This window comes from Thamnophis elegans, chromosome 5 (genome assembly GCF_009769535.1).
Source record: "Thamnophis elegans isolate rThaEle1 chromosome 5, rThaEle1.pri, whole genome shotgun sequence".
NCBI lineage: Eukaryota > Metazoa > Chordata > Lepidosauria > Squamata > Colubridae > Thamnophis > Thamnophis elegans.
Genome location: NC_045545.1, coordinates 97,605,101 through 97,620,334, shown reverse-complemented (window position 1 = coordinate 97,620,334; position 15,234 = coordinate 97,605,101). Strand labels below are relative to the sequence as shown.

Genomic DNA, 15,234 nt, shown 5'->3' with positions numbered 1-15,234 from the left:
GAAAAAAAGAAAGAAAAAGTAAGAGAGAGATGAAAAAAAGGAAAAAGGAACAGAGAGACAAAAGGAAGGAAAGAGAGAGAGAGAGAGAGAGAGAAAGAAAAAAAGAAAGAAAGAAAGAAAGAAAGAAAGAAAGAAAGAAAGAAAGAAAGAAAACACATGGCCAGCAAGACACTCCCACCAGGTCACATGGCCGGCAAGCCACTCTCACAAAAGAGGCCACACCCACAGAGTAGGTTCAAAAATTCTTTGAAACCCACCACTGACCTGGACCGTCACCAATCTTCTTGAATCTGAGGAGAATAATCTCTTTCCTTCTGCATTGCTTCTTCAACTTGGCTTCCCTGGCAGGCTGTGGGCCCCTCTTCCTTAGCTCAAGCTCCGTTGGTGGCTCCCGTCACGGGAAGCGACGCAGGGCTGCGTCGCGCGGAGATCAAACCCGGTTTGCGTGAGATCCAACTATGCAAGGACGAACGTGGGAAGACCGGACTGAAGCTGAGGAGCATTGATAAGGTCAGTGACAGGGTTCCAAATATCATCCGAAAGTAAATCGGAGTCCGAGGCAAAGGATTCCTCAAAGTTCCAATTGATTAAGAGAGCCATGTTGGCACATCTGGGAAAACCCGAATCTGAAACCTTCCAGGTTTTCCCCACCGAGTTGAAAGTTCAAGACCTTGCCCCCCACACCCACAAGTCCATCCCACGGTCCAATCTCCCACTGCCATGCTGGCAATTCCACCCATCCAGATCCGGTCAGGTGCAGAAGTTCAGAGACAAAGGATGACCTTGGTTTTCTAGAAAGAATGTTGTTATGGCTACCTAGTGTGAGAATCCTCCCTCCCATTTTCCCACCATAGAAAATGCATAGCAGAATAATAGAAAGTGTAGCCGGCCAAAGACCCACAAGAAACGGTGGCTGCCAGCCTGACAGTCAGTTTTGGACAGGGGCTCCTAAGTAGTCTGAGATCTACAATTGTTGGACCATCCTGGGGCCACCCCCGTTCTCCTACCTGGTTATCTTAGGTGGATCTGGAGGTAAGATTGAAATAATAGGACTGACGAGAGTTAGGAGGTTTTATCTGCCCCAAGATGGTTTTATCTCCTTTGAGAGCTGGCTAAACCAGCGATGAAACGCTTCTTCCCTTTGAGGCGATCTAAAGACAGGGGATTATTTAATTGTGACCTACTGAGTTAATCCGGTGGCAGTGTTGTTAGCAATAGCAATAGCAGTTAGACTTATATACCGCTTCATAGGGCTTTCAGCCCTCTCTAAGCGGTTTACAGAGTCAGCATATCGCCCCCAACAACAATCCGGGTCCTCATTTTACCCACCTCGGAAGGATGGAAGGATGAGTCAACCCTGAGCCGGTGAGATTTGAACAGCCAAACTGCAGAACTAGCAGTCAGCTCAAGTAGCCTGCAGTGCTGCATTTAACCACTGCGCCACCTCGGCTCTATGGAGAGTCAACAGCCTCCAGGTCTGGTGGTGGCTGATGAGGAAGAGGAGGAACAGCTGGGTCCAGTCCCTGATGCGTAGATGCACAGAAGGCAGAGGAGAGGAGAGCAGTGGAAATCTATGGGCCGGTCCTTGGGACGGAAGAGCCACCACTGCTAAAAAAAACACCATTCTAGCTCTGGGGATAAAAGGCAGGAGGCAGAGATGAATAGATGTGGCAGAGGAGAGGAGAGCAGTGGAAATCTATGGGCTGGTCCTTGCAACGGAAGAACCACCACTGCTAAAAAAAAAACACCATTCTAGCTCTGGGGATAAAAGGCAGGAAGCAGAGATGAATAGATGTGGCAGAGGAGAGGAGAGCAGTGGAAATCTATGGGCCGGTCCTTGGGACGGAAGAGCCACCGCTGCTAACAAAAATAACCCCATTCTAGCTCTGAGGATCAAAGGCAGGGGGCGGAGATGATGGGTCACACAACTATTCATCTCCCTGCCGGATGGACTTGTTAGCCTGCGGCGAGAGAGAAAGGTTTTGCCGGCGCTCCTAATTAAAGGAATCTTTTGAGTTCCCTTCAGTAAACTTTGTCGCCTTTGGGGAGATGGGTCAGAAGAGGTCCTCACAAAGTGGAACCAACCCCGTCTTCTCCCGCAGGGACTCTTCGTGCAGTTGGTCAAAGCCAACTCTCCGGCAGCTCTGGCGGGGCTGCGTTTCGGTGATCAGATCCTCCAGATCAACGGGAGGAACTGCACGGGGTGGAACATGGACAAGGCGAAGCGGGCGCTGAAGAAGGCCTCGCCGGAGAAGATCCTTATGGTGGTTCGGGACAGGTGAGGACGGGGCGGGGGGGTGTCGGACAGGTCCATTGTGTGCCCAGCGGGACCAGGTTCCTCATCTATGAGATTCCAGTCCACGTGGTCCTCTGGAGAACGTTGACAACTTCTCTTCTTGACAGAAGAAGACTTGAAGAAGACTTTGGAGGTCTTCTAGTCCAACCCCCTGCTCAAGCAGCAGACCTTATACCTGTGATGGGGAACCTCTGGCAGTCGTGCTAGAGGGGGCACACAGAACCCTCTCTGTGGGCACGTGCACTGTTGTCAACTGCTCTTCTGGTTTCCAGGTCCCAAGCCCTACATGGCTTGGGACCTGGATATCTGCGGGACCGCCTCCTGCCACATACCTCCCAACGACCCATAAGATCTCACAGACTGGGCCTCCTTCGGGTACCGTCGACCGGGCAATGCCGGTTGGCGACCACTCGGGGGAGGGCCTTCTCTGTAGCTGGTCCGGCCCTATGGAACGATCTACCCGTAGAGATCCGGACCCTTCCCACTCTCTCAGCCTTCCGGAAAGTCATTAAAAGCTGGCTGTTCCGGCAGGCCTGGGGCTGTTGACCCCAAAATACGGTCCGTCCCCATTTAGAACGGAGTGCATGATGTGCTGTTTTTAAATCTATCTTTTCTTTCTCTGTATTTTATTTTTATTTATTTATTTCTGTACTGTAAGCCGCCCGGAGTCCTACAGGATTGGGCGGCATATAAATGTTATTAAACTTGCAAACTTGGTGCGCACATGTGGAAAACAGCCTGAAGAATGCCCCCAAAACTGGGCTTTTTTCGGGTCGTTTTCGGGCTGTTTTCAGACCGTTTTCCGACAAGTTTTTGGCCATTTTCTGGGTCATCTTCAGTGGCCAGCAAGCCACTCCCACAAAGCAGGCCACACCTACAGAAGAGGTTCTAAAAAATTTTGAAACCCACCACTGTCTGCCATGCACGCGTCGGGGTGTGTGTGTGAGGGTGGCCAGGCACGCATGTCTGTGTGGTGGCAGCGGGGGGGGGGGGGACTGCGGCGCCCCCTGTAGCCCATTTTTGGTCCCTTGAGGGTGCAGGGAGGCCTGTAAGACCTAACATTGGGCAGTGTGCGCCTGTAATGCATGCATGCGTTGGGGAGGCGGGGTGGTGGTGCAGGTGGATAGCATTATGGGTGCAGGCTGTTGCGTGCACACCCATGCTTTCGGCCCATGGCAGCCAAAAGGTTAGCCATCACTGCAGTGGTGGGTTGCCGAATTTTTTTTACTACCGGTTCGGACGTGATCCCCTGCTTGCGCGCGATGCTTCTGCGCATGAGCAGAAGTGCCCGGGCAGGTGGGTGGATCCTCCTCCTGCCGCCGCTACTCACGGTTCACCCAATCCGGGCTGAATTGGGAGCAACCTACCTCATCATCACAGGTATAGAGTCTCCTGCTTGAGCCGGAGGTTGGGCTAGATGACCTACGAGGTCCCTTCCAACTCCGTTGTTTTCTGTTGGTTGTCAAAAACCAATTATTCCGATGGCAACAGTCAGGAGAAAGCCTGACCTTCATCCTCCTCTGCCCCCGTGTTGGCTAGGCCTTTCCAGCGAACGGTGACCATGCACAAAGACGGCACTGGCCATGTGGGTTTCGTCATTAAGCGAGGCCAGATCACCTCACTGGCCAGAGACAGTTCTGCGGCCCGGAACGGACTCCTCACCAAGCATCACATCTGCGAAGTCAACGGACAGAATGTCATTGGCCTGAAGGTGAGTATCGAACGCAGAACAGTGGGTGGAGAAAGCGTGGATGGCTTGAACCTTCTTCCAGGTCTTCAGGACTAGAAACTTGGCCGTTTTTGTTAAAGCTGCCTTTTGCGCCCGGTTTTATAGTCTGTAATACAGGTAGTCCTCGACTTACGACCGCGACTGGGATCAGGGTTCCCGTCGCTAGCCAAGATTTATTGTCTGGCGAGTCACGCCTGATCGGTGAACTTCGCGGCCACCGTCGTTAAGCGAACCACCGCAGGTGCGAAGCGAGTCACGCGGTCGTTAAATGAATCTGGCTCCCCCCATGGACTTGGCTCGTCGGAAGCCGGCAGGCAAGGTCGCCAGCAGCAACCATGTGGCCTTGGAAAACGTGGCGACCGTCGTAAAGCGATGCCGGTTTGCCAAGGCCCCAAATTTTGATTGGTTGAAAGTGCTGTTGTAAATTTGAACGGTCAGTAAATGATGAATGGTTGTAAGTTGAGGACTGCCTGTGATATCATCCATCACACCAGGGTGGAGTGATGCAGTCGGGAAGAAAACAAGAAAAGTTGTGTCGAAAGCCTCCATATTTTTTTGTGTGTTTGTGTGTGTGTGTGTGTGTGTTTCGGGAACCGGGCCAGCGAAGACGGAGGCTGTTTTAGAAGGAAGATGACCTTGAGAAGAGGCAAAACCTTTCACTGCTGAAGCAGAAGAAGGACACAAATGCAGACTGCAGTTAAAGAATGTGTGTCTGTGTCTGTGTCTGTGTGTGTCTGTGTGTGTCTGCGTGTGAGCGAGAATCCCCCTTGTGCGGCTCTGCAGAAGTCCTTCACTGGGCGAAAACCCTCCCTCACCAACACAGGGGGGTCTTTGTAGGTTAGGGTTGATCTGAGGGGGTCCTCGGTGCTCTCTGAGCTGGGTGGTTTCCGTGCAGACGTTTCGTGACCCAACTAGGGAACATCATCAGGGTTAAAAGAGAACGGGGATTGCTCTAGCCTAGTGTATCAACAGAGAGCAAATCCTCCTCCCTTCTAGCACGGATGATGTTCCCTAGTTGGGTAATGAAACATCTGCAGGAAAACAAAAGAATCTCAGAGAGCAGCAGGGACCCCATAGTCCTCCTCCTCCTCCTCCTCTTCTTCCTCCTCCTCCTCTTCCTCCTCCTCCTCCTTCCATTTTAGCACTGATGATATTCCCTAGCTGGGTGATGAAACGCCTGCAAGAAAACCGCCCAGCTCAGAGAGCCCCAGGGACTCCTCCAAGGCTGCTGTACTCCCTCTTTGCAACGCCGCGTAACCTGATTGTAGCCTCTCCCTTCTCCAGGACAAGGAGATCACCGAAATCCTGGCCAACGCTGGAAAGATCATCACGCTCACCATCATCCCGGCCGTCATCTACGAGCACATGATTAAAAAGTACGTCTCCGAGGCAGGGGTGGGTTTCGAATTTTTTTTTTTACTAGTGGTTCGGTGGGTGTGGCTAGATGGGGAGGGGCATGTGACTGAGTGGGCGTGGCCAACTCGACATCACTCACGCACACTCGGTCACATGATCCCCTCACCAAGCCATGCCCACCGAAACGGTGGCGGAAAGTTTTGACGGGGGCGGGGGGAGAGGTCTCCAGCCTCACCAGAGCTAAGGGGGCGCCTGGAAACTGCCCAGTAAGAAGAAAAAAATAGTTTTTGTCCTCCCCGGCTCCCAGGAACACTCTGCAGGCTTCAGCAGGGCTGGGAGAAGGGAAAAACGCCTCCGTTTTTTGCGAAAAATGGGCAATAAATGCTCCGTTTTTTGCAAAAACGGGTAATTTTTGCCTTCCCCCAGCCCTGCTGAAGCCTGCAGAGTGTTCCTGGAGGATGGGGGAAAGCAAAAACACCTCCGTTTTTTGCAAAAAACAGCCCATCTATGGGATCTCTCTGGGACTGGCATGCACACACCATTAATAGCAATAGCAATAGCAGTTAGACTTATATACCGCTTCATAGGGCTTCCAGCCCTCTCTAAGCGGTTTACAGAGTCAGCATATCACCCCCAACAACAATCCGGGTCCTCATTTTACCCACCTCGGAAGGATGGAAGGCTGAGTCAACTCTGAGCCGGTGAGATTTGAACAGCCGAACTGCAGAACTGCAGTCAGCTGAAGTAGCCTGCAGTGCTGCTTTTAACCACTGCGCCACTTCGGCTCAGTCATTAAAAAGGGGGGGAAATTACGTTTTTTCTATGAAGATTGTTCTGCCCATGTGCAGAGCAGGAAATCAAGATGGCATTGCCGAGGATAGAACCGGTATGGTGACGTGTCCGGCCGAGTTACTATCTATTCGGCCGAACTGGACTGTACCGGTAAGAATCCACCTCTGTTCCGAGGGCTGAATGAGCGGGTTTCAAAGGATGCTGATAAAGTACAACAGGGAATTCTAGTTTCACTTGCACCCAGAGCCGAGGTGGCGCAGTGGTTAGGGTGCAGTACTGCAGGCCACTTCAGCTGACTGTTATCTGCAGTTCAGCGGTTCTAATCTCACCGGCTCAAGGTTGACTCAGCCTTCCATCCTTCCGAGGTGGGTGAAATGAGGACCCGGATTGTTGGGGGCGATATGCTGACTCCGTAAACCGCTTAGAGAGGGCTGAAAGCCCTAGGAAGCGGTATATAAGTCTAACTGCTATTGCTATTGATATCCTCCCGGTTGGTGCCTAGTTGCAGATCAGAGCAACCTGTCAAAAAACTGGAGCTGAGATTTATTTATTGAAGCCTCGTCAAATAACCAAAATTTAATCGGCAGAGGAGGACAAAGGGAAAAAAAAAATCAGATGAGCATAGCAGACAACGATTTGCACAATCTCTGGGTGGTCCTCGATTTACGACCACAATTGAGGTTTGAATTATAAGTCGTTAAGTGAGTGCCCAGGAGGCTGGGACTCATAAATACGAGTCAATTTCAAAAGCATCTGAATGTTGATCCCGCGAGAATGGGGATGCTGCAACGGTCGTCGGTATGAAAAATGGCCGTAAGTCCCTTTTCCCAGCGCCGCTGTAGCTTGGGACGGTCGCTAAGTGAACCGTTGTAAGTCGAGGACTGTCTGTATTTTTTAAAACCGAGGCTGATTCTGTCTCTTGGCGTCTCTTTCGTAAGGCTCTCAAGCGGATTAGTCAAGTCGTCCATGGATCGTTCGGTCCCCGATATATAAATTTTTCGCCTCCTTCGTTTGATCTCCGATGTGAGCTGCACAACTGCCTGGGACGGCCCTGGAATTCTCCGGAATTATTCTAGCAAGAAGAGGAAAAGGAAATAATAATGGACAAATATATTGCTTTCATATTTTTGTGTATAGTCAATCCATTTTTTCCAGTCTCGTTTATATCTCTCATTTGAGTGGTCTTTAAGATATGCCGATATTTTAGCCATCTCGGCTAAGTTTGTAACTTTCAATGTCCATTCTTGGATTGTAGGCAAGTCTTCCTTCTTCCAGTATTGCGCCACCAACAGTCTTGCTGCCGTTATTAAGTGCAGGATCAAGTTAGTCTCTACCGCTGTAAAGTCAGTACTTATACCTAGCAAAAATAACTGAGGGGTAAACTTTATCCTTCTTTTAAAGATATTTTGCATAATCCACCATATTTTTATCCAAAATGCCTTAACCTTTTGGCAGGTCCACCATATATGATAATATGTAGCATCGAGAGAACCACACCTCCAACATTTAGGCTGTACATTCGGATACATAGAAGCCAACTTTTTAGGATCTAAATGCCATCTATAGAACATCTTGTAAACATTTTCTCTCAGATTTTGAGCTTGTGTAAATTTCACATTTCTTACCCAGATTCTTTCCCATGTATCCAACATTATTGGTTCCTCAATATTTTGAGCCCATTTTATCATACAATCTTTAACTAATTCTGTTTCCGAATCCATCTGTATTAATACATTATATATCCTCTTTATATGCATTAAGCTTTGATCTCTTATTTGTTTAAACAAATTATCCTCAACTTGGATAAAACCAGTTTTTTGGTCTATTTTCCACCTAGCCTGTAATTGCCCATACTGAAACCATGTTTGAACTACCTTCTCCTCTTTCAATACCTCTAAAGATTTTAGTTGTAGAACCCCCCTTTCCAAAGTGAGAAGTTGTCTTTAAGTGGTTCTATCGTGTTTTTGTTCTATATTCATATTTTCAATTGCATGAAAATAATAATGGACAAATATATTGCTTTCATCTTTTTGACGTGCATTCAAGTTTCTAGGCCTCAGTACTTATCTTACCAGCAGAAAAAAAGTTTTTCAGTCTTGAAATGGTGGCTATTGCTTCGGCGGGAGGAAGGGAAGCCGCCAATATTATAGCTCAGATATGATTTTTTGAGAAAATGCCATTTTTTCTCCCCAGCGGCCACTGCTGGAAAAGCCTAAGATGGTTTAGCCATGTTCCATGTTTCTTAAACTTGGCTACTCTTTAAGACGTGTGGACTTCAATTCCCAGAATTCCCCAGCCAATATGTTTTAAGAGGAGTGGACTTCAACTCCCAGAATTCCTGGCTGAGGAATTCTGGGAGTTGAAGTCCACAAGCTTTAAAGTAGCCAAATTGGAGACTTGCTGACTGTGGAATTCTGGGAGTTGAAGTCCACAAGTCTTAAAAGTGGCCATGTTTGCAGCTCTAGCAGCTGGGAATTCTGGGAGTTGAAGTCCACAAGCTTTAAAGTAGCCAACTGGGGAATGACTGGGGAATTCTGGGAGTTGCTGACTGGGGAATTCTGGGAGTTGAAGTCCACAAGTTTTAAAGTAGCCAAATTGGAGACCTGCTGACTGGGGAATTCTGGGAATTTAAGTCCACAGGTCTTCCATCAGCCTAGATTCGATACCCCTGGCACAGGCTCCCCTCCTCAAGCATGGGGTTGGACTAGAAGACCTCCAAGGTCCCTCCAACTCTCTTATTCTGCATTCTGCATCCTATATCTAGACTTCATCTTGCGACCGCAATGGAGCCTGGCATTTCTGTTGCTAGGTGAGACAGTTGAGTTTTGTCCCATTGTACCACCTTTCTGGTCCCCGTTGTTAAGTGAATCACTGCAGTTGTTAAATTAGTCACGCGGTTGTTAAGTGAATACGCCTTCCCCATTCCCTTTGCTTGTCAGTGGGTCGCAGGAGGGGATCACGTGACCCCGGGACACTGCAGCCGTCATAAATAGGAGCCAGTTGCCAAAAATCTGAATTGTGACCACGGGGATGCTACAATGGTCGTAAGCGTGAAAAACAGCCATAAGTCACTTTACTCAGTGCTGCTGTAACTTCAAATAGTTGCTAAGGGAACAGTTGTATGTCGAGAATTATCTGTATTTTATTTTTGATTTCTAGAAAAGTCTCCCCTTTTTGAGTACTCAGTGGCTAAGACGCTGAGCTTGTCGATCAGAAAGGTCGGCAGTTCGGCGGTTCGAATCCCTAGAGCCACATAACGGAGTGAGCTCCCGTGACTTGTCCCAGCTTCTGCCAAACTAATAGTTTGAAAGCACATAAAAATGCAAGTAGAAAAATAGGGACCACCTTTGGTGGGAAGGGAACAGCCTTCCGTGCGCCTTCGGGAGTTGAGTCCTGCCGGCCACATGACCACGGAGACGTCTTCGGACAGCGCTGGCTCTTCAGCTTTGAAACAGAGATGAGCACCGCCCTCTAGAGTCAGGAACGACTAGCACATCTGTGCGAGGGGAACGTTTACCTTTACTTTAAAAACAGAGTTCTCTAGTGACCCAAACAATATATATATTTTATTACAGCCACCAAACAGAGAAAGGTTACAGAACAATGGGAATTAAACTCCAAGGGTGCGCACACAGCCGTTCAGTTCTGTATTTAAAAATATATAGATTTTTCTTCTTCTTTCAAATATAGTCGTACATGGTAATTCCTGGCAGAGCTTTGGATAGCCTAACAAATGTATGTACACACACACACACACACACACGCACACACAAAAATACATCACACACGAGGCTGGTTTCCTAGCATACCAAACACATTTTCCCCACCAAATCCCCATTCCATTGAGACGTGCTAATTCAACAGGTGCAGCGGTCCTCTCCGCCCGGCTGCAGAGGTTTGCACTCAACCTCTTTGCCCGTTTTCGAACCCAGCGCTCTCGGTTGCCCCCTCTGGACTTCCCCCCCCCCCCCCGAAGGATGAGGAAGATTCAGGGAGGTATTTGAGGAGGTTGCTTCCAATCCAAACTCAAGACGGTGAGGAAGGATAGGCTGCCGATTTGCGAAGCTGGCTGCCGGACACGGCTGCTTTCAAGAGCCCCTGGGACCGGCTGTCCTCAGGACAAATGGAAATCAAACCCTGTGGCAGGATAGACTCTGCAGCCGCACCCCCAGAGAGTCAGGAGAGATTCCGGGGTGGGTTCCTGATCTGCAAAGTTGGCTGCCGGACACGGTTGCTTTAAAGAGCACCTGGTTATCCTTGGGACCAATGGTTTGCAAGGTGCTGGACGTAAAGCACGTCCGTGGCAGGTGGGATTGTGCAGCCTCACCTCACAGAGATAGGGGAGATTCTGGAGTGGGTCGCTGGTTTGCAAATTTGGCTACCGACACAGCTGCTTTAAAGAGCACCTGGCTGTCTCCTCGGGACCAACAATTTGCAAAGTGGCGGACGTAAAGCAAGTCCGGGGCAGGGGAAACTGTGCAGCCTCACCCCCGACAGGGTTAGGAGAGCTTCCGGGGTGGGTTCCCAGTTTGCAAATTTGGCTACCGACACGGCTGCTTTAAAGAGCACCTGGCTGTCTCCTCGGGACCAACCATTTGCAAAGTGGCGGACGTAAAGCAAGTCCAGGGCAGGGGAGACTGTGCAGCCTCACCCCCAGTGGGTTAGGAGAGATTCTGGGGTGGGTTCTCAGTTTGCAAATTTGGCTACCGACACAGCTGCTTTAAAGAGCACTTGGCTGTCTCCTTGGGACCAACAATTTGCAAAGTGGCAGACGTAAAGCAAGTCCGGGGCAGGGGAGACTGTGCAGCCTCACCCCCAGTGGGTTAGGAGAGATTCTGGGGTGGGTTCTCAGTTTGCAAATTTGGCTACCGACACAGCTGCTTTAAAGAGCACCTGGCTGTCTCCTCGGGACCAACAATTTGCAAAGTGGCGGACGTAAAGCAAGTCCGGGGCAGGGGGAGACTGTGCAGCCTCACCCCCAACAGGGATAGGAGAGATTCTGGGGTGGGTTCTCAGTTTGCAAAGTTGGCTACCGACACAGCTGCTTTAAAGAGCACCTGGCTGTCTCCTCGGGACCAACAATTTGCAAAATGACGGACGTAAAGCAAGTCCGTGGCAGGGCAGACTGTGCAGCTTCACCCCCAACAGGGGTAGGAGAGTTTCTGCGGTGGGTTGCCGGTTTGCCGATTTGGCTGCCGACATAGCTGCTTTAAAGAGCACCTGGGACCGTCTGTCCTGGGGACAAACTGTTGGCAAACTGTTGACGTAAAGCAAGTCAGGGGCAGGAGAGACCATTCTGAAAACCCCAGGAGGGCACCCATCCAGTCTTAACAGCCACGAAAGACAAGCCAACTTTGGGGAACAGACCCCCCCCCAAAAAAATGTTGCAGAAAGGGGGCGTTGCATGCGACTTAGTGCAGTGCGGGCTAACCTTTTTGGTCGTTGCGTGCCGAAAGCACCACTCATAATGCAATGTCCGCGCGACACCCCAGCATAAGGCCAAAAGCAACCCCTAATACAATGCGCGACACCCCGGCTGCTCCCCACTCCCCTGCGCATACATGCTGCACCTCCCACACCCCTAATAGGCCTCCCTGAAGCCTCATGGAACCAATAACGGGCTGTGGGGGGGGGGGCGGCACACCTCCTACTCCCCATGCTTCCCCCCACCCCACCATGAGTGAGCAGGCCCTCACCCCCTGCATCTCCAGCATATGCAGCGGAGACCCGAAGACCAGCTGGGCTATGGGAGGCGCGCATGCATGCGCAGGGGAGCTGAGCTGGGGCGACAGCTCCTGTGCCCACAGAGAGGGCTCTGTGCGCCATCTGTGGCACGGGTGCCATAGTTTTGCCCTCACGGATTCCGTGTCTCTCCCCTCCCCCCAATGGGCTGGAGGATCGTGAGAAGAAGGGTCATGTGAAACGGGGGGCCTGGTCTGCAAGTAATTCAAATAGTTTCAAATAATTCATTTTTTCTTCCCCCACCAGCAGCCAAGATTTATTACGCTCCCTCTCCAGGGTGTATCAGTGACAAGGGGGTCCCCCAGATTTTCCGATATGGAGACGCCCCCCTACCCCCGAGCCTGGGGCTGTGTTTGTCCTGCCAGAGGTCATCAGCAGCGCCATTCAGCCCAACTCAAGGGTAGAAGATCCTCCTTCCATCTTCGCTGATCTTATGTCCCCCTTTGTCTTCTGCTCTTCGCCCCCTACCAGAAAATCCTTTGCTTATCTCCCACTCCACTCTCCATCTCTCCCTCTCCCCATCTCTCTCTCTCCATCTCTCTCTCTCCATCTCTCCCTCCCTCCCTCCATCTCTCTCTCTCTCCATATCTCTCTCTCCATTCCCATCTCTCTCTCTCCCTCTTTCCATCTCTCCCTCCCTCCATCTCTCTCTCCATCTCTCTCTCTCCATCCCCAGCTCTCTCTCTCCATCTCTCTCTCCATCCCCATCTCTCTCCACATCTCTCTCTCTCTCCATCCCCATCTCTCCCTCCCTCCATCTCTCTCACTCCATCACTCTCCATCTCTCCCTCTCCCTCCCCCATCTTTCTCTCTCTCTCCATCTCTCTCTCTCCATCCCCATCTCTCTCTCTCCATCTCTCTCTCTCCATCCCCATCTCTCTCTCTCCATCCCTATCTCTCTCTCTCCATCTCTCTCTCTCCATCCCCATCTCTCTCTCCATCCCATCTCTCTCTCCATCTCCATCTCTCCCTCCCTCCATCTCTCTCACTCCATCACTCTCCATCTCTCCCTCCCCCATCTTTCTCTCTCTCTCCATCTCTCTCTCTCCATCCCCATCTCTCTCCCTCTCCCATCTCTCTCCATCCCCATCTCTCTCCATCTCTCCCTCCCTCCATCTCTCTCTCTCCATCACTCTCCATCTCTCCCTCCCCCATCTTTCTCTCTCTCCATCCCCATCTCCCTCTCTCTCCCTCTCTCTCTCTCCATCTCTCTCTCTCCATCCCAATCTCTCTCTCTCCATCTCTCCTTCCCTCCATCCCCATCTCTCTCTCCCCCTCCCCCATCTCTCTCTCTCCATCTCTCCCTCTCCCATCTCTCTCTCTCTCCATCCCCATCTCTCTCTCCATCCCCATCTCCCTCTCTCCAACTCTCCTTCCCTCCCCCCATCTCTCTCTCTCTCCATCTCTCCCTCCCCCCATGTCGCTCTCTCTCCATCTCCATCTCCATCCCATTTCAGTTCTTCAGGAAAAACCTTGCACGGGTGACGAGACTCTGGGGGCAGGGAAGATTCTTATTTCAGGGGCTTCACTTTTTCACAGAATTGGAAGGGACCCTGGAGGTCTTCTAGTCCAACCCCCTGCCCAATCAATCACTCAGAATAAGCCGGAACGGACCCCTGCTCAAGCAGGAGACCCTATATCAGTGATGGCTAACCTTTTTGCAGCCGCCTGCTGAAAGGGCACCCATGATGCGATGCATGGATGACCGCCCCCCCTGCGTGTGTGCACATGGCCCCCCCTCACTCCCCCTGCCCCAGGAGCATGCATGCATGACCCCTCCACCCCACCCCACGCACCGTTTTGGGCCCAGTAGTCCTCCCTGCAGCCTCCTGGAAGCAAAAACGGGCCATGGGGAGGAGGGGGCTGCTGCACTCCCCCATGCTCCTCTTCCCCCACGGATGTGCATGCAACCCGAGAGGCCCCATGCATGCGCACATGCCTCCCAAATGCACCCCTGCCCCTGTGCAAGCATGGCAGAGACTTGAAAATGAGCTGGCCTGTATCATTCCAGACCTTGGCTGTAGAATCCCTTCTTAAAAACTTCCATTGTTGGAGCATTCACAACTCCTGGAGGCAAGGAGTTCCACTGGTTAATTGTTCTGTTAGGAAACAGTTCTAGGTGTAGAACTGTGTAAAATATAGGATGTTTCATCTCGAATGATAGAAAAATAGAATTCTACCATAGAACAGAGAATAATATAAGACACGGAGACTTTAGAACAGTGTTTCTCAACCTTGGCCACTTGAAGATGTCCGGACTTCAACTCCCAGAATTCCCCAGCCAGCGAATGCTGGCTGGGGAATTCTGGGAGTTGAAGTCCGGACATCTTCAAGTGGCCAAGGTTGAGAAACACTGTTTTAGAAAGAGAGCAGAGAAGAGCAACGAAGATATTTTTTTGCTCCTGCGTGTGGGCACAGCAATTTTAATTGCACTGGGCATGCACGCGCATTGCACATCAAGCGTGCACATGCAAACTGCGCCTGGAATGGCCATGAGCAAACCGGCATCACCGTCTGCCGGAACCCACCCCTGGGTGGCATAGTAGCATGTTCCAATATTTGAGGGGCTGCCCCAAAGAAAAGGGGGCCAATTTATCTTCCAAAGCACCAGAAGGGCAGGACAAGAAGCAACGGGTGGAAACTAATCAAAGAGAGAAGCACCGTGGAATTCAGGAGAAAACTTCCTAACAGTGAGGACAATCAACCGGTGGAACTGCTTGCCACCAGAAGTGGTGGCTGCTCCATCACTGGAGGTTTTTAAGAAGAGACTGGAAGAGCCATCTATCAGAAATGGCCTAGGGTGTCCTGATTGAGCAGGGGGCTGGACTAGAAGACCTCCAAGGTCCCTTCCAGCTCTATTCTGATTGATTGAAAATCAAGACGGCCTTTAAGTTAAGTTCCTTGCGGGTACCAAGCAAGGAGCTACTCAAGGAGTAAGCTGTAAGCAGAATTATGCCGATCCAGGCAACAATGGGGGAATTCTCTGCTGAACTGAAAAATAATTCTGTGTGCCGCATCGGGGCGCAAAATTTTCTATGGTAAACAAAGGGGGTGTTAAGTGAGCAGCGTCCGATTTTTGCCGCGCCTGTGAAGCGGATCTTTGCAGTTGTGACGTAAGCGAATCACAGAGTTGTTAAGGGAATCCAGCTTCCTCCATCGATTTTGCTTTTCGGATGTTCTCTGGAGCAACTGTGGCAACTTTAAGCCTGGTGGACTTCAAATCCCAGAATTCCCCAGCCAGCTCGCCATCACTTGTGTTGGGCGGGGGGCACCTATGGTGGCCAAGTGCTAAGGCGGGACTTCCCTCACTCTCATTATG

General features: G+C 50.8%; 1 protein-coding gene across 1 annotated transcript in view; it reads left to right on the top strand.

Annotated features, from left to right (window-relative positions):
* Window positions 1-7,306, top strand: part of SDCBP2 (syndecan binding protein 2) — an 8,826-nt gene extending 1,520 nt beyond the window's left edge. Inside the window, exons 2-6 of the mRNA XM_032218637.1 lie at window positions 349-510; window positions 2,103-2,278; window positions 3,836-4,007; window positions 5,310-5,401; window positions 7,112-7,306. Of these exons, the coding sequence (XP_032074528.1) occupies window positions 349-510; window positions 2,103-2,278; window positions 3,836-4,007; window positions 5,310-5,401; window positions 7,112-7,166 (657 nt within the window). The 3' untranslated portion in view covers window positions 7,167-7,306. The remainder of the gene's footprint in view (window positions 1-348; window positions 511-2,102; window positions 2,279-3,835; window positions 4,008-5,309; window positions 5,402-7,111) is intronic.
* Window positions 7,307-15,234: the final 7,928 nt, after the last annotated feature.